Here is a 25,724-nt window from a genome sequence, read left to right on the forward strand (position 1 = left end):
GGATATGTTAAAGTTTAAAATATATAACGTTAAGAGAAGCCGTTTTTGAAATAGAAAGTAATAATAAGATGATCCGTTAATATTCTGCTTTTAGCGAAGGATAAAGCGAGGAGCTTTGGAACAGTATGAATAGTTTATGCAAATTCATTGTTAGGTTGATGTAAGGCTGTGACGGGGTCGAAGCCGATTACTCGCGAGTTGCGCCACTTTCAAATGCCCACAAAATAAGCTTGCTTTCACAAAGTTGGATCTACTAACAATAAAAGAGACTCAGTAAAACAATTTATTATAATATTACAATGCGATCTAATAATTATTTCTAAATAAAATCCAAGCCATGTTCCTTATCTTAAAATAATAGTAGAGGACAGCGTAATAGGTGATGGAAGCTAGTGTCACAACAGTGAAGAGACCGTAAGATTTGTTCGCCAAAGTCATACCAAAAGATGTCACCAAGAACAGAGACATAGTTGTGACGTGGAAAACTACGTACCACAGGTGGAATTTGAAGGTTGCGTGTCGTCTTCTTAGAATATTTACTGCCAGGAGGCAAGCAGCAACGAAAAGCTGAACGTATACCAATCCGAGGACAAATTCTACTAACACGCCATTAAAATTTTCAATCTCCGACTCAACTTCACTTGACATTAATATGAGAAGGACCACGGCTACAACAACAACCACAAACACCGAGGACACTGCTATCAATATGAAGGTTTTTTTCAGTTGTGCGCAGTGAGAGCAAGTGACTTCTTCCGCATCGAGTATTAAGGTCATCTTTCAAATGTTAGTATACTTTGTAACAAATTAACAAATAGCAAGTAACAGGACTATTTTTTTATTGTTATGGTTTGGTCTGACAGAAAAAATATTTGACAAAATAATAGGTAAACGTGTGTTGTCAGATTTTTTTTTAAACAAAAAGTTTCCAGTTCATTCCATTGATGTCTCCTCTTTTTTTCGCAAATATTTTTTTTGGCTGTTATATTATTTCTTCTTTTTCCGTTATGCAATAAAGCATTGAAATATTTTAAAAATGGTGAATTATTTTACTTAATTTTTCAATTTAATAATCACTTATGGTTCAGGGGTGGTATAGTTGATAGTGCATTTAATAATCTATTAGATACATGTAGCACTGGCTATCTCTTATACATGATTTTCAAGAATCGGATCGCTTATAGTCTCCACCCCTTCAATATTCAATCATCATTAGCAAATTTTGTCTCAAAAAAATTTATTTTAGATATTTAAATGAAATAATATTTTTCGGATATAATACGCGTGCTTTAATTTTATAAAAAAAAACTACTCGAGATGTGATCTCGTCTGCCCGAGATCACGGTTGCTGAAAAGTGATCTCATTCATTTTAGATGATTTAATAACAGAATATTAACCAAAGTTTTATTAAAACCTTAATTATTTTATCAATATAACTAATTGGATTAAACGTCTTCAGGTTGTGAATTAGGCAAACTAATTTAATTACAATATAATTATGATTATTAGTTCATTTGTAGTTCACATCATGTGGATACTGTCCCGATGAATTTCACTGAAAAGAGTTATTGCCGCAGATAATTTAACCTTTAAACTTTAACAAGCGGTCGACATGCATATCGCTAACTTTTTCATTATTCATTACAACCACTGTATCTCATATAAGACTTAAGCACGACGAAATTGCTAAATTTAACCTGACAGCAAACTATTACTCGATGTCCTATGAGAAATGAGAATTAAGCTCTAATTTAAAATGTTAATGACTTTCCAAAGGTGTATTTTATGTTTCATTTTACCAAAAATAGTTCCTAAAAGTAAGAGTTCTCTCTTAATAAATTATTGTAAGGAAAAAAAAATAATTTAAATATGGCGATTAGTGTCCTAGCTGAAATGGAAAAATAGATGAGTTAACAAACTGTACTCAGAAGCAAGTTTTTGAACCAAAGTCGATAAAGGAGGTAAGGAAGGCAAGTCTGAAAAGCGTTTGTTGTCAGTATAGTTTGATATAGATTTGGTCAATTCCTGATAAAGTTAAATCGTAACTAATACGTGGACTAACATTTTCTTTTATTTTCATTAAAGTCGGTGATTATTTTATGTTACAGCCGTAGTTATAGTGAATGGATATTTTTTCGATTGAAACAGGATTTTTATTAATCTATAAAAAATTTTGCAGGAAAGGAAAATTTTACTATTTTTATAGGCTAGGTTTTCTCACGTTATTTACTCGTTTAGGGTATTTATTCACGGTTTTTTAACCGTCGGTGGGTTTATAAACCGAACTATCTGTTTGAATTCAAAGTGCGACTGTTGGTGGATGTTTTCAGAGCAGAAACAGAGAGCTGCGTGATATGTAATAATTCTGTAACTTTTTTAAAGTTTACCGCCTTTTAGGCGTAGTATTGAAGTCAAGATTTAGTATCAGATACTTTCGATGGTACGTTCTTATTTACGGCATGTAAGCCCGCATTAAGATTGCCACTTCGTCATATCTTATCTTATTTTATTTTATTGTTCATTTATTATTTATCTATTTTCACAGTTTTGTATAATGACATGATCCAATTGGATTGGCAGTGACCTTTCTTATTGTTCTTTATATTTGCGATTATTTCATATAAAGCTGGAAATATATTTTTAAACTGTTATATTACAGTTTTCATGTTTTTAAGTAGTGTTACAGTGGTACTTTCTGAAGGAATTTTTCAGGAACTCAGCTTCGTATGTGTAGTAAAATTTCTCTCACATTTTCGACTGATAAAACTATATAATAGATAAATATTTTAGGTTCTAAACGTATTATAATCAGTAGATTACACAAATATTTTTGTGAACAAATACAAAACAACCAAAACACCTTAATTTTTTACATCCTTTTTTATTATTTGATGTCTTTCTATGTTACTTTTACTACTATGTATATTAAATTTCCGTGTTTATAATATTCTACTATAGAGATCAATAACTCTATTGTTTTAGAGCTACAACCTGTATGACGTCACACTGATGGATTCGGAAATGTATATATTGCAATCTGCTCTAAGACGAGTATGGTTGCTGTGCAACAATAACGGAATGTTTCATCTAAAACATCAACGTCCATTGTCTTAAACTTGAACAGAATAACCACGGGAATTGAATTTTTGGTTAATATTTCCTATTTTTTTTGGTCTCCAATGTAAATTAAAAATATTGTGCGATTTTTTGTTACCTTCGGTATTTTTTCTCTTCAGTTTTGCCAGAAAATAATGTGAACTTACCTGAAAAGTAAAATAATATTTGTTATACATTATGATAATATCGTCAGACGCAAGAACATCACTCGCAATAAGATGTTAATATAAATAAGTATACTAAGGAAATAAACAAAAGCCAACTTAAAGATTTCATATAAATGTATAAACATTTAACATAGAACTAGTTATTAATCCAGTCAGCACCTTTGAACCGAACGTATGCATTCAGCCACAAGCAACAACGTCTTCTGCTGAAACGCGTTTGCCTAGATTCGTGAGTTCAGTCAAGGTATCAAATATCTTACCTCAAGGTATCTATATACCAGTACATTGTGTGTTTATAAATATAATTAAGGTAGAACCGCAACAGAAGTATACTGGGCACAAAAAAAAGAAATCTTTAAAATCAATTCATGTTTCGGGTATTGATCGAGAACCAACAAACAATCAAATAGAAAACATAATCCTTGTTGGAAGTCACTTGAATATGGCAATAATTAGAAATGTTTATGATTTTTGTAATTTGAATATATGGTTGTCAACTATGTAGAATATTTAGAGTTTCGTAGAAAGTAACGAGAATATTTCGATTAAGCTCGCAAAGTTATTTTGGTCTAAAATTAAATTTGAATCGTACGTGTGATACGAGTGGTTGGTGTGACAAAAACGAACTAAATATCATAAGCACCTGTTCATTTTAATAAACAATGTTGATAATAAATGTATATGAACATAATAAAATGCTATATCAGTAATTTGATGTAATATTGTTTACTTAAAAACCACCTAACATAAGTATAATGAATAAAAAAATTCTATCATTGTCCTTGGGTAATGACGTAAAAATAAAAAAACTGTGTAATAAATTATAGGAAAAGCAATGATAACAATTTAAATATTCAGTTACTTTAGTCATTAATATTGAAACAATTAATTAATATAAAAATTACTTTAATGCAAAAAAATATAGTCGTGGCAGTGATGTTTTTAAAAAAAAGATATACATTTTATTAAATAAGAGTAGCCTGAGTTAATTCTTATTTCAACAGCTATTTGCCAGTAAAAGTCCTTTGAAAGTCGCCCTGACATTTCAGGGATTAGCTGGAACAAAAAAATAAGACCAAAAAATATTTTACCTTGTAGGCACACACTAACATTAGTAAAAGGCAATTATTATAATGGTACTAACAGATAGTCTTATTTTATTTATTCGTAAGTAAGTATAAATGAGTACTACGATTTTTTTTTAAATAAGTACATGCTGTTTAATACCATGTTTAAGTAATAATGATATTTCCGACGTAGATGACTATAAATATTTTGGGGATAAAGCAAATCTGTGTCCTCTTTCAATGTCTAAATTACTTATAAATAGAAAGTACAATAACATATCTATAGATTAAGGTCGGATTTTAAAACCATAAACCTCAAGTTATCGATTTTATTAGATATAAATTCGAAAATTAATGAATCTCTAAAAACACTTCTCAAATTTGTTACATACGTGCAGATCAAGTGAGGTGTTAATCATATGAAATGTAATTTAATGTAAAAGTACTGGACTTTTTATATAAAAATATAATTACTTTGCGTCTGTGCGAAAAGTATAATATGTAAAATCTCCTTATCTAATGGTGATGATGATTTGAATTTATCATAGATAAAGCCTAGGATATAAATATTAGCGTGGTCCGGGCGATGTTTATTAATTTTTAATCATGTTAGGTGTAATTTTATTAGTGAGTGCTCTGGTTAGCGCACAAGCTGTGCCTGCGGATGTGGTACAAGGCGCCGATGAAAAACAATCTGTTAGACATAAACAGTTTAACAATGTGAGTAGACGAAACTTGACGTAATAACTCAAAATTATAATCCCTTTAAATGTTAAATATAAATTAACGAGCTGAGGTAATAGCAGATTATCATGGACGTAATTGTGGAATATCTAGAAGATTTAAAAAAATACAAAAGTTAAACCATTCTTAAAATTAAAGGCTCTGTGTACGAAAATATTAAAAAAAAGTTTTGCTTCATACGAAAGATGCAAATACATATTGGTAATCATAGAAAGGTTTTATGAATTTAAAAAAGACAAAGATCACTATATAAGTCCAATTACCTACGTGGTCGATTAATGGTGCTATGCTTGATTACGGGTTAAAGTTAAAACAGTAACGTGTATGGTGAAGAAACATTCTGTCACTTTGCAGGGTCTGAGGATAGCTCGCGACGGATATTATTCTGAATCCCATTTGGTCACAACGAGCGATGGATACATCCTTGAATTGGTGCGAATTCCAAACAAGCGCTTCCAGTTCTTGAACAATCCATTTGCTCCAAAGAAGCCTGTTGTATTTTTGATGCATGGACTGCAGGGTTCCTCAATATCTTACATTACTTTGGGTGCACGACGAAGTTTAGGTGCGAAGAGTAACATGAATCAAAAATATAAGTTCTGTTACGGAAAAATATTTTTATGACATATGTCTAACCATTTTAAATATTAACATTTCAGCTTACAACTTGGCTGATGCTGGTTTCGATGTTTGGATGGGGAATGCACGTGGAGTTATCAATTCTCGTAATCACGTGTCCTTAAACCCTGACAACCCCAAGGACGCACAGAAGTTCTTTGATTACAGTTTCGAGGACATTGCTACCAAAGACCTCCCAACCATGATCGACTACGTCCTACAAAGAACTAAACAAGACAAATTACACTACGTCGGACATTCTCAAGGAGGCACTGCATTTTTAGTCCTTAACTCACTTTTGCCGAAATATAACGATAAATTCATATCTGCTGATATACTTGCTGGCGTTGGCTATCAAGATCATTTCCCAACTGATATAGTGAAAAGTATTGCCAAAGCCACTGATTTCTTATATGTAAGTAAAGTATTTTTGATGTGATCATAAAATATAATTATTCATTTATTTTAAATTCATGTAGATGTAATAAGATCTAAGAACTCTTTAGTACCGTAACTAGCGTGTTACTTTTGTAAATATATTTTGGAATATTTCTTTCCTGTACTAAGTAAGCTCTACAAAAAAAAAAAAATGTGCGAAGAGTCCCTTCCGGAAGAAGTGAAACTTCGTAATCTTGGAATGGAAACAGGAAGGTGTAGAAATTGATTCTTAAGGAGTTATTAGAGTTTCTTTAAGACAAACTTTATTAACATGACTTACCAGTCACAGTCGCATAAGAATTTTCACTTAAAAAAAAAAGCCAGATATTTTAATGTGTTAAACAAATGGGCAATACATGCAACATATAACTGTATCATATTCATATTATATGAAACAAAAACTTTAAAGTTTTAAATTATTTTTTCAGAACTTTGCTGTTCGAAGGGGTTTCCTTGAAATAGGTATTAGATTTAACCAACAAATTGTCGGACAGAGCTTAGATTTTGATGACTCTGAGGCATTAAGCTCGAATACCGAAGTGACACTGGCACTACAATCTTTACGATCCTTTTTGGTAAGCTCCTTGATATACTGAAGAAGTTCAACAAACCTTTTTGTAACTTCCTCCTAAGTTATCTAAAATTATATTCATAGCCATGAAAGACAGTGTTTGTTATTCATTATACTTTTATTTCAGGACGGACTCTTAATGCTTGGACGTTTAGAAGTACTTGGTGAAGCCTCAGTAAAACAATTTGCGCATTACGGGCAAAACATCAAAGATAAATCATTCCGTAGATGGGACTATGGCCCTGTAGAAAATTTAAGGAAATATGGTAGATTCCAGCCGCCCCAATACGATCTGAGCCTAGTTACTGTAGATTTGACAATGCATTACGCTATGTCTGATATTTTGTTAAGTGAAAAAGATGTTTTAAATATGGCCGCAGTAATTCCAAACGCTAAGGTCCGTAAAGTGGCGAGAGACAGCTTTGGACACATGGATTTCATAATTTCCAATGATTCTAAGGAATTAGTTACAGATTATGTTGTAAACGAACTAAAGAAAAGATATTAATGAATGCATTAAAACTGACAAAAGGTCAAAATTAAAAGGAACCAGATGCCTATTTATTTATTTATTAATTCTGAAAATTATTTTATCGTGTAAAGATAGGAATAATTTTTACACAGCAAATTAAAATACTTTTATGAAGGGAAGATTTGTTTCTTTTATTTTGTGAATTTTAAACAACGTAATCTTAGTCATACTAAGTATACAAAATACTTGAAAAAAAAAAAACAGTTCAACAAACAGTTACCGTTCCAATTATAACATTTATATAAATTTTACTCCATATAAAATAAACTTCATCCGCGTCAACTTCACTATTGGAAATGTATAGCTGACAGCCAAGTTTTTTTCATTTCTGACTAGTGTTATCTCAATACCGAACAAATAAATCCAAACTACAGAAAGTTTATAACATAGATAATAATTTATTCTAACGTGAAATGTATCTTCAGAACAAGAAACTTTCTTTCATCTCTAAATGTATCATTCGCATTTTGACTACCAATGGAACGAGAAAAGTAACATTTCCGGTGACGCGAAGGCTGTATTTATACATTGAAAGCTAGGATAAGAAGATTTCGAATGGTCTAAGCGAGTGTTATATTGTGACGTCACAAGCATCGATTACTTGCCGTACTCGATTCTTGACTACTGGCCGAGTCTAGGTGACCTCTTACAGAATATCACAAAAAATATTCATTTTCATCAGAAACATAAAATAAGAGACCGTTTTCCATTCTAGAAACAGCAGATCAGTTATTTTAAATATCAAAAGTATTAAATGTAACCAAACTACATCAAAACTTCGAAATGGTTCATCATTGGGTCATACTAACTGTCACAATCCAGTCACTGTTTACTTATTAAATTTACCTATAATGCCGTTAGAATCATCGCATTCAAACTACAAAACAAATTAAAATTCCCTCGAAATATAATAGCAACATTGAGGTAATGCTGAAACAGTGAGCGATATAATTTTATATCTACATATAGTTTTGTTAAGATCAATAGCATAATCAAATAAAAAAATCCTTGTATATAATTTGCTCGATAGAAACTAATTAAAGATTAAATAATCCGCATGTATAAGGCGACTTAATGGACTTGAAAGTGTATTTTTTTTTATCCAACAAATCCGCGCTAGTTTGAAGAGCAATTTGTAGAGAGGCTGTTGAATCAGTTAAGAGTCTGCGCGTGGGAACAATGCCTATACCATGTGTATGTCAATAATAAATGTTTTTCCAATGTTTAGAACGCGTAATCATTTGGATCGGGTTAGATCATTAGATAACATGTTGTTACAAGCTCCTCGCTCCTACTTAGAACAGCTGGTTTATCTGTTAACAATTCTATCAAGGCGGGAGTGTCATTCTATTTTTTACAATATCCTTCACGATTTGATTTCAAATTGTGCAGCCAGTCCGGCATGTTTGCGTCACGAATTTTCATACCAACTTTTATCAACGATTGTCGACTTGAATCGTCTCTCATCAATCATGTTTTTTTAATTTTCTTTATCTACATTTTTTAAATAATAAATAACAATCTGTTTTGATTTTAAAAGTACAGGGAAGGAGAAACGCAAAAGTCACTTCAACAATAACGAGACTATTTTATACATTATTGTATTAAACTAGAACTTTAAAGTGAATAGTAAGTGACCTACCTTTAAGCTACAGCTTTAGGCTATATCGAGACTTGAGATGGTTCAGGAAATAGATTTTCGGATTGTTTCCGATATAAAGATAGTAGTTTGAACCGACCAAATGGATAGCTATATAAATATGTTGAATTAAAAAATGTTAATTCACTTTTATTTTAAACTGGTGACTTTTTACTTGGGATACTATTAAAGGCAAAGTTTTAAAGGCATTTCCTTATTACTCTTCTAATAGTACCCACCTGTCGCCTTAAATTTTAAAACAATTTAGAAGTTTTGCATAATTCGAGCCCCAACTGAATTTATGTATTAGAATTAGTTTTCGTAAGAGATATGTAACAAAAAAAACCTATGTGTATATATATATGTAACAATCATATTTGTGTTAATTTTATTTGCATTAAGATATTTTTGTCATTTGTTTTTAAATCTGTACGTGCAATTGAAAACAAAGATAAATTCATTTTTAAACCATATTAAAAAGAAGAAAAAAACACCGTGCTAATTACTTTGCATTTTGTATGTTAACGCAAACGTAATATCTTTTAATATAACCAAGGGTTCGCCGGTTATTCAATTTGAAGAAATCTTCAAAATGTGTCAAAGACTGAAATAAAAAGTAATGACCCGAAAGAAAACGAGCGGCTTTAAGAAAATCTGAGATGTTATTAAAAGAAAATGTCGATTAAGCGGAAATATTAATTGAGGCTGAAAAATTATTATCAATGTTCGAAATTAAAATTTAGTACGGACGATACTAAGTCGTAAGACGATGAAGAATCTTACGACGGTCGTAAGAGATGAGAGAAGAAAGGAAAAATGAAGAAAATTAACAAGAGTTATATCACTAGGTTTCCCCACGACTACTAGAGTTTTATTCTTGCGATGTCAATACATAATACAGATTTACTCCACATAATTACATGTTGGAATTCAATTAGAACTTCTATTCTAAACATTTGGCATCCTTTTAAAAGGGTGGAAAAACATATTGAATTTATCAAAATAAGACCAATGAGTTATAATCATTTGTAAAATTAACTACTTGGGTCGAGTTACCAGGTAAAAATATTGACGTATGATCCTCCGTCGCTCACACTGAAGACACAGCTCCTTAAATACCATGACTTTATTGTTATAAATATATATAATATAAATTTTATATTTAACGAAATTGCATTACAAATATCTCCATCCAGTAATCCTGTAGCGAATCCTTTGATATTTCATAATCACATTCAGTATTTTTAGTGCCATCTTTGTTTCTATGACCTATAGGACAGTGCAAGTTGATTGGTTGTTTTAAATGTGGCCTTCATCCGTGCAAAGACGTGCACAGTATATTCTGCCAGTGTCGGGTAGAATGGAGGAGACACGATCCGGGATTAACTTAGGAATGTTATAAAATTTAACAGCTTCCACTGAAGTCACAATTAGGAACTTTGTTAGTAGATCTAAAACAACACAAATTCAATTAGATGCAAACGTAGGAGATATATAGTGTATAAAAAATGTAAAACCAATACTAATTATTATATAAAGTTAACATAATTTATTACAAATTAATTCTATTGATTTTAATATATTTGCATATTAATTTACTACAGGGACCAAACACCAACGACAGAAAGAGTTCGGTATTTAAAGGACGGGGAATGTTGACGGCGTGGACGTCATATAATAAGTAGTTGAAGGAGTTTAGGACAGCTGAAGAGAAGATGGGAGACGGAATTTTATTCAAGGCCACATACAATGACTGTGAAATTATAATCTGTTGTTAAAAAGTCATTGTCAAAGTTTTTACAATCAGCTGTTAAGCAATCACTTATCGCAAGTTATCGAGTATTTACATGCAATGGAACACGAAAAAATCCCCTGATTGATAATATTTTATAAATCTGTGTATACTAGATATATGTATATTATATAAAAAAATTAAACAGATTCGGACAATACATTTATATATGGCCAAAATATTTTGCTCCATGAAGTGCTTAAAATTAAATTATTTAACAGTTTTTAACTTTTATCTGGGATATAGTGTATTAGAGCAAAGTGCAAAAAATCGCAATTTAAATGAAACTAATATATTTCGCATATACTACGCGAATTTTATTATTTTAAAACGAGATGTCTCGCCTGCCCGTGATCACGGTTGCTGAAAAATAACCGAAACGTCGGAATTATGTAGTTTTAAAATAATAAAATTTGCGTATTATATCCGAAATATATTAGTTTCATTTAAATCAATAAAACTCTCGAAAGTCTTAGATATCAAATCGCAATTTATAGAAAGTTAAAAAGTATAATAAATTATATCTCAAAGCATGTATTGTACATGAATTTATGCAATAAACACACTTATATTACATAGAAAAATTAAAAATAGTGATTAAACTATTATCTAGAATAAACAGGTGTTAATTAAAGACGATGATAATATTAAAATTAATTAAATTATAATAATGTGTAATTTTAATCCAGATAAGTATAAAATATATTTAACAAAAAAGACAGACACAGATTTCTAATTTCCATAGTCATTTATAATAGACAAAGCCACTTGATTGACATCCGGTCGCGGTGAAGTCAGACACCTGAATTTTAAATAACAGGCTTTGAAAAGTTTGTAAACAAACATGGCTGCCGCTTACTCATACTCAAACTAAAGTCATTTTTGGAAGAAATCTACATAGTTAGGACAAAATAAATTAATTTTATAAAAAAAAATTACAAATTACAAATCGAAAAAAATTACAAATCGAATAAATACTGTTATAGTTACAAAGGACAACATTTGTCATATTAATTACTGAGTTGAAAATTTTATGCCAATGATTCAGATTTCCCAACACTAGTATATAACTTAAAAACGGTAGCCTCGTAAAGTATATATTTTTTCTTTTTATGAAAAAATTGCACAATTTAACTAATATTTCAACTGGTGCTCGTTTTTTAAATATTCATGAGTTATTTATAAATTAATAAAATAATCACAACAATTAATGTGTACACTGTGCTGGCAGTATTTCAACCACGTGCCGACTCTCGACTAGTTCAACAACCTCTCGACAAATTGCTCTTCAGACTGGCTCGGGATTGTTGGATTCAAAAAAATATATTTGATTCTGAATATTTCATATACATTTTATTAATTTACATCTGTTAAGTCTGTTATCACAAGTTACAAGTAATTTTTGTATGTAATTGAAAATGTTTTTTTTATAAAAATACTGCGATACATAATATAGTAACCGCAGTCTAGCAGGTAACGGTGATACTAAAATATTTTTTAATAACACATGTCTCATGAAAGAAGTCGCGGGTGCTGTCTTGTATTACACGAAAAGTATTCGTCTAATGATAATTATTTCATTATCCGACGGAACAGATAAAGTTTACAATAAATAGTAAAATTTGTTTTCTGATGTTGTCATTCAATAAACAATAATGTTGGCAGTTGTTCTGATAGTGACCGCTCTCGTCACCGCACAGGCTGGGCCATCACCAGTGCTCCCAGAGGATCGGTACCTCCAAAGTGAGAACGATGATAGGCCATATGACATTGTAAGTGAAAATAAATTTAATACAAACATATATATCTACCAAAAGAAATAACCACAAACGAACGATAAGTAGGTTTCGTGAAAGAAGGCATTAGGGCTATAAAATTAAACGTCAAGCCTTACTCTATTCGTAAAGCTTCTCCGGATTGGACTATAATAATGGCTACGTATAAGAAACAATATAAAATCCCAGAAATTATTTATCCGTCGGCGTCCTGACTAGACATATTTCTGTATTCGCGAATTTTAAAGAGCGTTGTGTTAATCGAGCTTACGGTTCCTTGGGAAAACAACATCCCCAAAGATCGTGCCACCAAGGTCAATAATTATGACAAGATCACTAACGAACTCACTACGAATAGATTCGTCGTAAAGTTGTACGCGGTAGAAGTAGGAGGCGAGAGGAATATTAGCTAAACCTCTCTACAATCTAGTAAAAGACTTGGGCCGGTCTAGAACTAAAAACAATAAATTCTTAGAACTAATATGAAGGCAGCCCAAGTAGGTTTGTTTCAAATTTGGTTAGGTAGAGAGAGGTGCTTGGACGGTGGAGGTGAGCGTTTAACGCGCGTTAAATAGGCGCCCCTTAAACCTACACCTGGGTCACAAGTCCCAGGCACTGTTAAAGCTCCTCTCCCTACAACGCGATGGACCCAGCACCCCCACGGTGAATGGAATGCTGAGAAGTTTTCGTCTATTATGTATCTATATATATAATTCTTAATCATTTGTCATATAAATGAAATAACGAATAAAGCAATGTCGAGGCGGTGGTAACATTTGAAGCTATAATAAAAGTTTTACTATTTCCTTATTACTTTAATCAAATATTTGTCTTATCAACTTTTATAATAAATATAAAGTGTATATTGCGAACATCCAAATTAACTTGCCCTGATAATAAACTGTTAATTTTATCGCATTAATTTTAACACAGTAAATCTAGTGATTTTCTTTATAATATAATGCGTCTTAAAAACAGATTAATTTCAATAAATCTTAATCCTTTCACTGATTGTGATAACTTAAATCCTAAGATTATTGAATCGATTATGACTTAAATTGTGATTACCACGCTAATTAGTGATTAAAAATATATTAAATAAGGCAAAATAAAGATTTTACTATATAATTTAGAATATAAAGAATTGCTTTTGGACATAAGTCACTGAGTGTTCGTTAGCCTGTTATCATTAGGTAATAAAGAGTAATGATAACCGAAGAAATAGAAAAAAACTATGAGATACATAGATTTCATTATGTGTGTGGTGAAACATGAAATACAATTAATTTTCAGGCACAAAGAATAGCGAGAGATGGTTATTACTCGGAATCCCACAACGTGATTACCAGCGATGGATACATCCTGGAATTAGTTCGAATTCCCTACAAGCGCTTCGAGTTCTGGAGGAATCCATTTGCTCCAAAGAAGCCCGTTGTGTTTTTGATGCATGGACTTCAGGGCTGTGCGATAACCTACATAACCCTGGGTGCGAAACGTAGCTTAGGTGAGATAAATATTATCCTTTAACATATAATATATTAGGAGTCAACAGACTTTAGTTATATTATCTTATCATGATAATTATAAATAGAATTAAATTTTAAATACATAGTTAATAATTTTATCGTTCATTTAATTTCAGCATACAACTTGGCTGAAGCTGGTTTCGATGTTTGGTTGGGGAATGCGAGAGGGGCTTTGAATTCCAGAAAACACTTGATATTGGATCCCGATAATCCTGATCATGCGGTAAAATTCTTCGATTACACTTTCGAAGATATCGCTACTAAGGACCTTCCTGCTATGATCGACGCTGTTCTCAGAATCACGAAGCAAGAAAAACTTCATTATGTCGGACATTCTCAAGGAGCAACTGCCTTTATTACTTTGAACTCTGTAAAGCCAGAATACAATGACAAATTCTTATCAGCTGACTTGCTAGCTGGCGTCGGCTATCAGGACCACTTCCCAACCAAAATTATAGATGAAATCGCCAAACAAACTGATTTAATATTTGTAAGTAAACAAATCAATCAAAATACGTATCTTGTGAAATGGCTGATGATGTTCTAAAAACGAATTACAGCTGAAATAGCTCTTTAAATAAGATTTTCACATGTTTCCGTGAAATTTCAGGCCTTAGCTCGCAGACAGGGTTTGATGGAAATTGGACATTTAAAAAAGAGTTCAATCGTAGAGGACTATAAGAATACAGAGGAGGTTGAAGCAGCGAACGCCTTAAATAAATTTCTTTCATTGCTGGTAGGTTAAAATAAGCTGAAAAAACATAAAATAATCTATTATTTTAAAATTATTAATTTTTTAAAAGAAACTAATTGCATCAAGTTTTTTTTTTATGAAAAAAGAAATAGGCCTTAGAAATAAATCGTAGGCCATTAAAATTATTGATGATGTAAATATCTTTTAGGAGGGAATTTTAATGCTTGGACGTCTGGAGATAATAGCGGGAGCATCTATCAAGCAATATGCGCACTTTGGACAAAACATCAGAGATAAATCTTTTAGACGATACAACTACGGTGCTCTAAGAAATCTAGTGAGATACGGCAGCCTCGAGCCTCCTAAGTATGACATCAGTCGCATCACCGTGGATTTAACGATGCATTACGCTATGTCCGATGTTCTACTGAGTGAAGAAGATGTTTTAAATATGGCCAGAGTTATTCCAAACGCTAAAGCTCGCAGAGTAGAGAGAGAAAGCTTTGGACACATGGATTTCGTTATATCTAATGATTCTAAGGAATTAGTCACTGATTTTATCGTTGAAAAATTAAAAAATTCTTACCTCTGATACGGAAAATTTAATTATGTAAATATTAAATATTTTTAGTAAACCAATTAGGATGGGATTAATGAGATTAAACTAAAAAGACTAAAATGAGTCTGAAAAGAAAATTCTCTACTATGTTCATTTAATTTGAATATTTTATGTAACCAAACAAAGCTTTATAACTTAAATATGTGTTGTGAAGTACTTACTGTTCGAAATTATTATAAGTGTAAATAAAAAAAAAGGTTTTAGTATAAAATGAAGCACATCATTTGTATTTTAATTTCTTGTACAAAATTGTAATATTTCCAACGCCAACATTTCCCTTCCCGCACTAAAATTATTTCACATGAAAATAGAGAAATAGAGATCATTTATTGATTTTCTTTTACTTTATTTAAATCTCATCATAATCCATCAAAGCATTAAATCAAATGCAATTTGTGTATAGGGTCGGGCGGTCGTAGGGCAAGGTCGTTCGTCATTAGATTAATTCGACAGAGGTCCATTAAATCTAGTCAGTGATTTATTCGTGTCCGGTGGCCTTTCCTTTCGATATCTGCCATCAAACTTTGTTATTCAATACACCCGAATCATTTACCCGGGTTTATGCTTCACATAACTTCTCTCTACTTGGTATTACGATATTTTTTAAACGTGCCCAAAAAAATATATCCAATGGAATTGATTTGTTTTAAAACCACACTTATATTATGTTACTGGTAAATAATATATTTAAATATATAAATGCAATTGGCAATAAAATTATCTCTTTGAATATTGGCGGTAAAATATGTCGACTTTAGATTTGTATTGAATGTGAACAATTGTGAATGAAAAATGAAATCTGAAACCAGACAACAACAATGCAATTATATCCTCCAAGTCACATCATTTACAATCTGCACATTTTTCCGCTCTCTCGCAGGAGAATATTGTGTCAATATCCGAATACAAATTGTTTTTTCGTAGCTTTGTTCATTGAAATGGAAATTCAACGACTGCGGAGATAGTTCTTAAAAATGTTCCTATTTTCAAATATCCGAAAGTCTCGCATTTCTATGCGGGGAATAGATGAACTGCTCTTAAATCTGAATAGAAACAGACTTGGAAATCCTTAGCACAGAAAATCTTTAACTCATTTTAAGCTGAAATATATACATACGTGTATATCACAGATAAGTGATTTAACTTATTTGTAACTGTATTTTCAGGTATTAAACGAGTTTATGCTATTGGAATTAAACGATATCGTCGTGAGTAGCTAAAATATTATTTTTATTACATAATCTTGTGTTCCTTACACCTCATTGAACCTTATTGAATTTCTGACACCTGGATTATGTTTCTCTCAGGTCCTCTAAATATTTTTTTTTTATTTTCCAATATAAACTTTTAGATGATAAAATGATATTTTAGTTAAATACTTAATACTAATACTTAATAATTAAATACTGAGTACAAATTTTAGTTAACTTTACTTATGAAGATAAAGATGAAAATAAAAATTATATTAGCTCAAACATATTTTGTTACATTCAAATTCAGTACAGCTTTTTTTTCCTATTTCATACATTTCCTATGAATTCAGTATAGAACTTGCGTAAGTTCAGTACATTTTTCGTACTTCAATTTCAACTGCCTGAATTCCATATCAATTTAAGAATTTTTATGACATTTATAAATGCCTATATTTAATATAACACATACTTACTAAAAACCTGGTGGATATTTTATATTATAGCAAAGTGACATTTCTGTGTAATTATATAATAAGAGGCTTCAACAAAGTGGCAGGAACTCAATCATACAATTTTAGATACCGTACACAGCGTGGAACCACAAAACCGAACGTTCGAAATATAAATGAATAGGACCAAAAACATGTTGAACTATGTATATTGAAACAAACGCCATTAGCACTGGTAGCGCGTCATAATAAAGCAATAAAGTGTCAGCCGAAGGTTAAAAGCCAGCTTAGCGTGATCCCCGACAATTCCGTACATCAGTACTCTCAACGACACTGGAAAGACTTTAAAGTGTTGCAAAGCTCTTATTATCTGGTCGAGTTAATGCCCGCTATCAGGACATTAAACGGATAAATACAAGTATTCAGTGAGGCTCGTAGACCCTAATGAAGGAAGTCGTTTGGAGGCGTGAACGACGACAATGTTTCCAAATTTATTTTATCTCGTTCATGATGGAAACTTCTTACAAGAGGCGAAGTTTTGTTTAAAAGCTGTATTTCGAGGTGAAAGTCAAATTAACGTAGAGGATGCGAGGAAGCAAGAGTTGTGAATGTCTGGTAGAGAGAGGGTGTGGTCCTACACAAATCAATCGGATCGAAGAATTAAATTTTAATGATCCTATTGGTGTATATTAATTGTCTTATCACTTTGTACATAGAACGATAAAGAAATATAGCTCACAGGCAGTGTTTTTGATATTGCTAGAATTATAAATCACTCGTGATAGCATTGTTATTTTTTAATATTTTACTTTATTTCTTTACTACACCACAATTCCAAAATACTCATTTTGTTTAGCATGTATTTTCCTAACAAAAAAAAAAACACAAAAACATCTGCTGTGCACGTTACATAGATTAAACAGAAGGCTCATTGATCTGTTAAATTGATGCTTTAAATGTTGAAAAAAAAAAGGTAAGTTATTAAAAAGAAACTGAAGCTATAATTAAACAATACAAAAAATAATAGCAATTTTTCATAATTAAAATAATTGCCAATTAAGATTACTGTTCACGAATAAAATTATTTAACGCGAAACTTTCAGAAGAAGCGTATCATTTCTACCTTTCAAAGTTGACTGCAACAATATCTGAATGGCCTCCTGAAATATTTATATCTCAATTTTTATAGAGAAAATTTGTTGAACATAAAAAACGAAACGGTGAAGTAAATTTTATAATTTAGTAAAGAATTAAAGGCATTTGTAAAACATAAAACAGAATATACTTGTACTCTTGATATATATAATAGATCAAATAAAATTTCTAATAATTTATTAAATCTATAGTCAAGTCCTATAAACTGGAGGATTGTATTTAGTGTAATTACTAGGACATTAATCAGTCTTAATGATCTAGTTAATGAGATAATTATATATTTGCATGCTTGTGATCTTTAAATGGTAATAGTTTATCTTAAATGATTTTATTTTCTAATGTATTATATGTAAATGTATCTTTTTTAATGTAGTAATGTGTTGGTGTACTCAAAACTAACTTTGAAGGTTTCAGATAGGTGACGAAAATATATGTATTTTCGATCAATATGTACCAAACTGGTTAACAAAACTAAGAATTAAAAAAAAGAGCTCGACCTCAACCTCAACTTCAATTTGATAATTTATGAAAAAAGATAGCAGATAATCTATATGTGTACGTACATAACACTATATAAATATGATATGAAAAAAAAGCATACTACCGAATTAAATCAACTATTTTATTGTAATGTAAATATTTTCAGTATTCTTTCCTTATAAACTACTATCATGTGTCGCATACGAAGTTTTCTGGCTAATAATGGATTACAAATTAGCTGGCCAGCTATCTGATGTAAAGAATGTTTTTCACTTCAGCGGTAGATAAAGACTTGTTAGTTATATTTAATTGAGTTTTATTTTAATTCTAGGAAGTTCTAAGACACGGGAGCGGTAAGAAGTAACATCATTGATAGGAAATACAGAAGCTTAGAGCTTCTGAGAATCTTCTTACTAGTTTGGTACAAGTTTGCAAACCGAACCATCACCAGTTTCAAAACACAAATACGCTCCACCAAGAACATATTATATAAAGTAAATAGATAAAATATATAGCGTATGTTGCGTATATATGTATTTTATTACAGACTTCGATGACTTAATTGACTGTAAAATAATTCAATGCCTAATAAAAATGAGATTAGAAATTCTTACTCTAACAGAGAAATTTGAGTCTTATGTCGGGACAGAACTGCGCTTGGGGAATATTTCTTTTTTGTTTATTATGTTATATAAATATAAAGATAAATTGTTATTGTACCATAAAAAATTACAGCGTTTATTTGGACGGGAAAAATTACAAAATATTTTCAGTTGCGTACGAACGACGATTGGAAATTGTAATAATTTTATAGTAAAATAATTTGTGTCGAAAGTACAGAGTGAAGAATTCGAAGGATTAAAAGAAAATGTATTTCGTGGAATTTTATAACTTTTGTAATTTCGGTCTGAAACCAATATTACAAGTTTTAACTTCTTGATGATAGAATTATTTTTTTGCAAGGCAATTTTCAGGTAAATGTTGAAACGGGTAAAAAAGGTGATTTTTCTGTTGAATATTTTCATATGAAAAACGGAATATACTTGTCGTGAGAGTTACTAGTGGTGAGTGGTGATTGATTTAATGTGATATATATATATATATATATATATATATATATATATATATATATATATATAGAGCTTGAACTGAAATGTTACGATGATTCCGAGTGTATTTATATAAATAATAATTATTCCTATGTATTAACATGTATTGTTAATAATTTAATACAATACTATATAATATATATGTGTAATCCAATAATATCATTATATATTTGTATTTGATTTTAACTAAATGTTTGAAGCAAAAAAATTTTCTGAAATATTTTTTTTTTTATTTCTTATTTAACTTTAAGGAAAAAATATAAATATCTTTAAGTTATTTCGACTTAAATTAGTGTAACAGATTCCTTATTAACAAAAACATTAATATATTTCACCTACACCCTTATCCTTCACGGTCGAAGATTCCTATTATGATAACACTACGTTTACCATTGTAAATGAAATTACTGCCGCTAAGAATCTGTAAAGACGTTAACAGTTCGGTATCGAATCGAATTGAACTCTATTCCAATAATCGTAAGTTACACTATTAATTGTAGGATGTATTAAAATTTGGCAATAAACAAAAAAAAAAACAATACGATTAAAAACATATGTTGCCGATTATCTAATATATATATGGTCTTTTTAAACAATTTTTATGGCCACATAATCCGGCTCTAACCGTTTAATATATGACTTAATGAGTTTTTGTAAGATAAAAAGCTAGCTACACGTTCTAATCTCTCCCCTTGTGTAAATCATGGTTTTAGTAATAGTTATCTAACGCTCATGCCTAACGTATTAATCATCAATAGCATAAGTTATTTACAATAACAAAAAATCTATGAATTTTCGAAGTAAATATTTCGCTTTTTTACAATCACGGAATCGAATTCCGAAGTCTTATTTGACTCTTTTATGTAAAAAATTTATTTATTTTGTCATGTACCTGATAATTTCAAAAGCATCACTGAAGATTTTTCTGTTTATATAAGATCGCATTTTAGCTCAACTTTTAAGAAAGAAAAATTCTAACATTGTTTTCATTCACGAAAAAATTTTGTATAAGAAATTGTATTAAGAACATGTAAGTCACTAAAACGTAGGTCACGCCTTCCAGACAAAGCCTGTAAGCTTTATTAACTCATGTTTGAAAACAGTCTCTGTTCAAACTGACAAATATATAAGACACTACAATTCCGATATGATCATACATTATTGTTCGAATGTTTTGAAACCGTATTAACAGAAATATAGCACTTAACATACGTTAAATATTCGAAGGCCAGATCTTTAGCTTTTTGTTTCATTTAAGTTTACAATTATTTCAATTTTTTTGTATATATTTTAATATTTAATTCTTATAATTATATCTCGTAGCATCTACATAATCTGAATGAATGTTCAGAATACCTCTTTTCCGGCAAAAAAAACAAAAAAAAGTATTTTCAACTTTATCCATCTCCATAAACGCTAAATCGAACAGATATGAGTCATAACATGAACAATATATAATACAACAGAGGAGGTTTGTTTCATTGCTAAACAATAAAGCAATAATTATTATCGTCAAAATTCAAATGATAAATCGTTTATGGACAAAGTATGGGTTCAATAAAACAGATATGCAGGTCGAGTTGAATGCAATTGAGATTAAAAAAAACGACTTTTCTTCCGCGCGGATAGATTAAGATAATGTGAAAAATATATAAACAGCAAAACATTAAGACGCAGATAGATTAATAATCAACAGATAAAATTATAATATAAAAACGCGGTTTCTTACGTAGAAGTCACAATTTTTTTATAATCGTTACTAATAACATGTTGAAGACGTTCTCGATATTCGCTTTATTCGTACTTAGTGCGTATACATCTTCTAGTTTTGGGGAAAGTGTCCGTCCGCAAAAAATTTATTTTGACACTGTAAGTAAATAATATTAACATTAACTTAACTTAAACTCACACGTCAAGAATTATATAGTATAAAAAATTGTTTGAAAATCTTTGTTAAATTTTATTACAAATTTCCCAAGGCTTTCGATATTTTGCTTAACGTTAAGGTGTGTCTATTATCAGGTGAAGAGAATAGCGCGTGATGGATATTACTCAGAATCCCACTACGTAACAACCAGCGATGGATACATCTTGGAAGTGAATAGGATTCCCAACGGACGCTCACAGGAAGGAGGAAGCGTCTCAAAGAAGCCTGTTGTATTGTTGATGCACGGTCTCCAGGGCTCTTCGATTTCCTACATTACTCTTGGTCCCGAATACAGTTTGGGTAAGTTAATAGTGTCTTAGAAGAAAGTCAGGCTAAAGGCTCAATGAATGAAAATTTTATGTTGAAAATGATTACAAAAAAGTCAAATGAAGTATTCTAAAAAAAAAAAAAGTATGATATGATCTTATTTATTAATACATTAAATTTATTTACTACCCAATTTTTTTTAGTTGTGATTATTTATTTAAAATATATTATTCTTAAAACTGTCTAATCCTTACTAAATTATAGCATCATAAATCTAAATTGTTATATTAATTCAGGTTACTTGTTGGCTGACGCTGGTTTTGACGTGTGGATGGGAAACTGTCGAGGAGCTCTCAACTCTCGCAACCATGTCTCACTCGACCCTGACAGAGATATATTGAAGTTCTTCGACTATACCTTTGAAGACGTCGCTACCAAGGATTTACCGGCAATAATTGACTACATTCTCGGCGAAACAAAACAAGAAAAACTCCATTACGTCGGCCACTCCCAGGGAGGGACGGCATTCTTGGTGTTGAATTCTGTGTTGCCTGAGTACAATGACAAAATTTCGGCAGCCGATTTACTTGCCGGAGTCGGTTACATGAGACACTTCCCAAACGTCATGTTAAAAGCATTCGCAATCAGCACTAATGTCATATTTGTAAGTATAGAAAAATATATAAGACCAGATCCAAAACATCCCCAGACTAATAGAAATTTAATAAACCATTTTTTTACACTAATAAATCAATTTATTTAATTCACATAATTCATTGATCCTTTATCAAAATATAACAATATCACATAAATGTATATTTTTTTATTCACACAGAACTTTGCCGTTCGTATCGGTAACATAGAAATCCTTGGCCCCAACTCAGATGAAAATTCAAATTGCAAAAATTCTGATGATCCTGAAGCGGAATGCGCGATACAATCTATTAGCGACTATATGGTAAATATTTTCCAACAGCATGTTTTATAGTTTTTCATTGTACAAAATAAAACTGAGAGGAATTTAACCGTGACCTAATTTAAACCTTCCAGAGTCAATTGTTGGCGTCACACGAGATGATCGCTGGTGCTTCCCTCAAGCAATATGCTCACTACGGACAGAACATACGTGACAGAAGTTTCAGAAGATGGAATTACGGCGCCATCAAGAACCTTGCTAAGTACGGAAGCATTAACCCTCCAAGTTATGACATCCGTCGCATAAGTATTAACACAATCATGCACTACACGGTTGGTGACGACCTTTTACACGAAAGAGATGTATTGAACATGGCCAAAGATATGCCCAACTGTGAGGTACGCAGAGTGGCCAAGGATTCCTTCTCTCATACCGATTTCGTAGGCGCTAACGACTCCCGAGCACTGGTGTCTGACTTTGTTGTAGAAAGGCTAAAGAAATTGTACCTCTAATAGAAAAGAAATTTCATGATTTTTTTTGTCAAATGATTGAATTCGGCATGTGTCCGTGTTAATAAATAAATTACATTCTGCGAAATTAATAGACTTTTAATTTCAAGCAAATTCTTTGACACGACGAAGATATGACTTTGTTTTAAAAGATTTATAGGTGTATTTTCATTTGTTTTAATACTATGTTAGATTTTTTTTTATAACCACATTTGATTAAAATTTGTGTTTTTTTTTTATCCGTAATTTACTTTATAAAGGAGCCGAAAATACAAATACAAACATCTTAAGCTATAATATAAAATTTTGTTGATGAAAGTATGAAAAAAATATGTCTCATATAATATGGACAAGTTAAAAATGAGCTCTCTATTGGAAGAATCATATTAGTAGTATATCTTTTGTTAACAAAACCATTAATAGATGATAAAAAGTATTTGAACCATAATATAATATGTTAAAGAAAATCATTTTAAGCGTAAGTACTTCTGTTGAGTTAGTAATTTGCTATCTTAAGAATAGCTTTTCATAAAAGCTAAGGTTAAAATAATAGATATACCAGTACAACGATATAGCATAAATAAAATAAAATTATTTACAAAATTTATCTTGTTTCGTTGGCATCACAGTGAATCTGTTGAGCTAAGGTCATCATTATATAAACTGTTTACGTACGATCATCCGTCAATAGACTTGCTTTCAACAACCCGATTTTCCGTAGAGAATTTTCTAGACAAATACCTTATTGGTTTATGATATGTTACAGAAACTATAGAAAATGAAATATTTCTTTCACAGTAAATTTTATTCGACGTTGAAGCAATATTTGTCAAACGTAAAAACACACAAATATATTTACAAAGTAATGTTACTAAAAAACGAAAAATGTCGTTGGAGGAATATTTTTAATGATAAATCATTTTAGATATTCAGCAAAATATTCCAAATTAGATTGATTTTCTTTGACAGAAAAAAAGTGATTTATATTTATGTATATCGTTTATCCATTCTAAATAATTTCATTGTTCTCATTTTATTTATTTTTATGTAAAAAATTTGATTCAATTCATTACGAATAATATGGGATTATATTTAGTACAACCTAATTGTTGGCTTATTAGAAATATTGACGACAACGAAAAAGAAACGTAAATTTTATTATTGTATATTACTGGATAACAATTTTCCTTTCCTTTTATTTGTTAAAAATATTAAAGAATGTATTTGATATTTTCTTTGAACGTGTAAAACATTGACCAAAGCTTTTAAATCATTAGCGTACAAGCGTAGTACGAAATTATTTTACATTATAAACAATAATTAGTTTTGAAACTAATTAAATTGTTACATAATAGTTTCAGGCTCTTTTACCATATATTTAAACATTAAATTAGGTTCGTGGACTAGTAAAATAACTAATACCCGTCCGTTATATTTCTGTGTTTACAGAAACATACTCCATAGGACAAACGGCTTACGTAAAATTAATGCTATATTTTATTTTCCTAAGTCCTTTGTAACAATGTATTTTTAATAATGTTGTATAGAAAATTAATTCAGACCTTTAATAAGATCTACGTCTTTCGCGAGTGTTCATTTAAGTTAAACTAATGCTTTCGGATTACTACGCGTCATTTCGTCTCGTCTGCCCGTGATCACGGAACGTCGGGAGTGTGTAGTTTGAAATAATAAAAGAACGCTTAGTGATCAGAAAATATTAGTTTTATTTAAACTCATACGTTTTATTGGTTATGCCGCTATAGATATTCTTATAACGATTTTAGTATTTGACTCATAATAAATCAAGACCAAAACTATTGATAAGTATACCACAGAATATAAGGCTAATAGTCTACAAATGCATTACGAACTACGAATCATTATTTTCCATTTTTTCCAGGAATAGGAACAAGTTACGCTACACGTACATAAATGTCTCATCTTTTATGCTGCATGGAGTGCGGTGATACAAAGAGCTTTTATTTCCGATTTTCCTCGAAATTTTATGAAGCCTCACTTTCAACTTGGAATGGACTTATTAAAACGGCTAACACACTCGCATGCTGATGCCTGAAATCCTTAACATTTGTATAAAATATGTGATAGGTGACCTGGTGTGTCATTGAATAAATGTAAATTATTGATAATGCTATATCATAGTAAAAGGCGTTTAATTTTTAACTATATAGACGTAGATATATTTTAGTTAAACAAATATCCTGTTTGAAAACAGTCGACCAGGTATGAATTTACACATTCAATTAAAATTATTTAAAATTCGCGTCATACCAAACCGAGAATTCCGATTATTATTATTGCCTCAGTGGTCGCTTGGCTCTATTATATTAAAACTTTTTAGTCAGTACACTCCTACGCTATAATAATTTTAAATAATGAAGAATTTTTTATTCATTTTATG

At 30.8% G+C, this 25,724-nt stretch overlaps 4 protein-coding genes across 5 annotated transcripts in view; 3 read left to right on the top strand and 1 right to left on the bottom strand.

The window, feature by feature from the left end:
* The window catches only part of LOC116779193 (syndecan), a 143,226-nt gene that overhangs the window by 55,747 nt on the left and 61,755 nt on the right, over positions 1–25,724 (bottom strand). The gene's annotated exons all lie outside the window — the stretch shown is intronic.
* Positions 4,941–7,374, top strand: LOC133320849 (lipase 3-like). Its single transcript, XM_061529773.1, has 5 exons — positions 4,941–5,072; positions 5,451–5,661; positions 5,756–6,129; positions 6,581–6,727; positions 6,851–7,374. Exons 1-5 carry the CDS (start codon positions 4,959–4,961, stop codon positions 7,229–7,231), a joined length of 1,227 nt encoding a protein of 408 aa, XP_061385757.1. The 5' UTR covers positions 4,941–4,958; the 3' UTR covers positions 7,232–7,374.
* LOC116779194 (lipase 3-like) lies at positions 12,327–15,498 on the top strand. Its single transcript, XM_061529979.1, has 5 exons — positions 12,327–12,458; positions 13,755–13,965; positions 14,104–14,477; positions 14,598–14,723; positions 14,890–15,498. The coding sequence occupies exons 1-5, from the start codon at positions 12,342–12,344 to the stop codon at positions 15,271–15,273; spliced, it is 1,212 nt and encodes a 403-aa protein (XP_061385963.1). The 5' UTR covers positions 12,327–12,341; the 3' UTR covers positions 15,274–15,498.
* On the top strand, positions 21,407–23,393 carry LOC133320850 (lipase 3-like). Its single transcript, XM_061529785.1, has 5 exons — positions 21,407–21,555; positions 21,709–21,913; positions 22,177–22,544; positions 22,716–22,838; positions 22,931–23,393. Exons 1-5 carry the CDS (start codon positions 21,454–21,456, stop codon positions 23,306–23,308), a joined length of 1,176 nt encoding a protein of 391 aa, XP_061385769.1. The 5' UTR covers positions 21,407–21,453; the 3' UTR covers positions 23,309–23,393.

This window comes from Danaus plexippus, chromosome 6 (genome assembly GCF_018135715.1).
Source record: "Danaus plexippus chromosome 6, MEX_DaPlex, whole genome shotgun sequence".
Classification (NCBI taxonomy): domain Eukaryota; kingdom Metazoa; phylum Arthropoda; class Insecta; order Lepidoptera; family Nymphalidae; genus Danaus; species Danaus plexippus.

Excerpts from the sequence above, each read along its gene's own strand:
- LOC133320850 (XM_061529785.1), top strand. The coding sequence starts at position 21,454 with ATGTTGAAGACGTTCTCGATATTCGCTTTATTCGTACTTAGTGCGTAT. Across the intron at positions 21,914-22,176 it reads TGGTCCCGAATACAGTTTGG|GTTACTTGTTGGCTGACGCT; the intron begins GTAAGTTAATAG and ends ATATTAATTCAG. Across the intron at positions 22,545-22,715 it reads TCAGCACTAATGTCATATTT|AACTTTGCCGTTCGTATCGG; the intron begins GTAAGTATAGAA and ends TTATTCACACAG.
- LOC116779194 (XM_061529979.1), top strand. The coding sequence starts at position 12,342 with ATGTTGGCAGTTGTTCTGATAGTGACCGCTCTCGTCACCGCACAGGCT. Across the intron at positions 13,966-14,103 it reads GGGTGCGAAACGTAGCTTAG|CATACAACTTGGCTGAAGCT; the intron begins GTGAGATAAATA and ends ATTTAATTTCAG. Across the intron at positions 14,478-14,597 it reads AACAAACTGATTTAATATTT|GCCTTAGCTCGCAGACAGGG; the intron begins GTAAGTAAACAA and ends GTGAAATTTCAG.
- LOC133320849 (XM_061529773.1), top strand. The coding sequence starts at position 4,959 with ATGTTAGGTGTAATTTTATTAGTGAGTGCTCTGGTTAGCGCACAAGCT. Across the intron at positions 5,662-5,755 it reads GGGTGCACGACGAAGTTTAG|CTTACAACTTGGCTGATGCT; the intron begins GTGCGAAGAGTA and ends TTAACATTTCAG. Across the intron at positions 6,728-6,850 it reads AATCTTTACGATCCTTTTTG|GACGGACTCTTAATGCTTGG; the intron begins GTAAGCTCCTTG and ends CTTTTATTTCAG.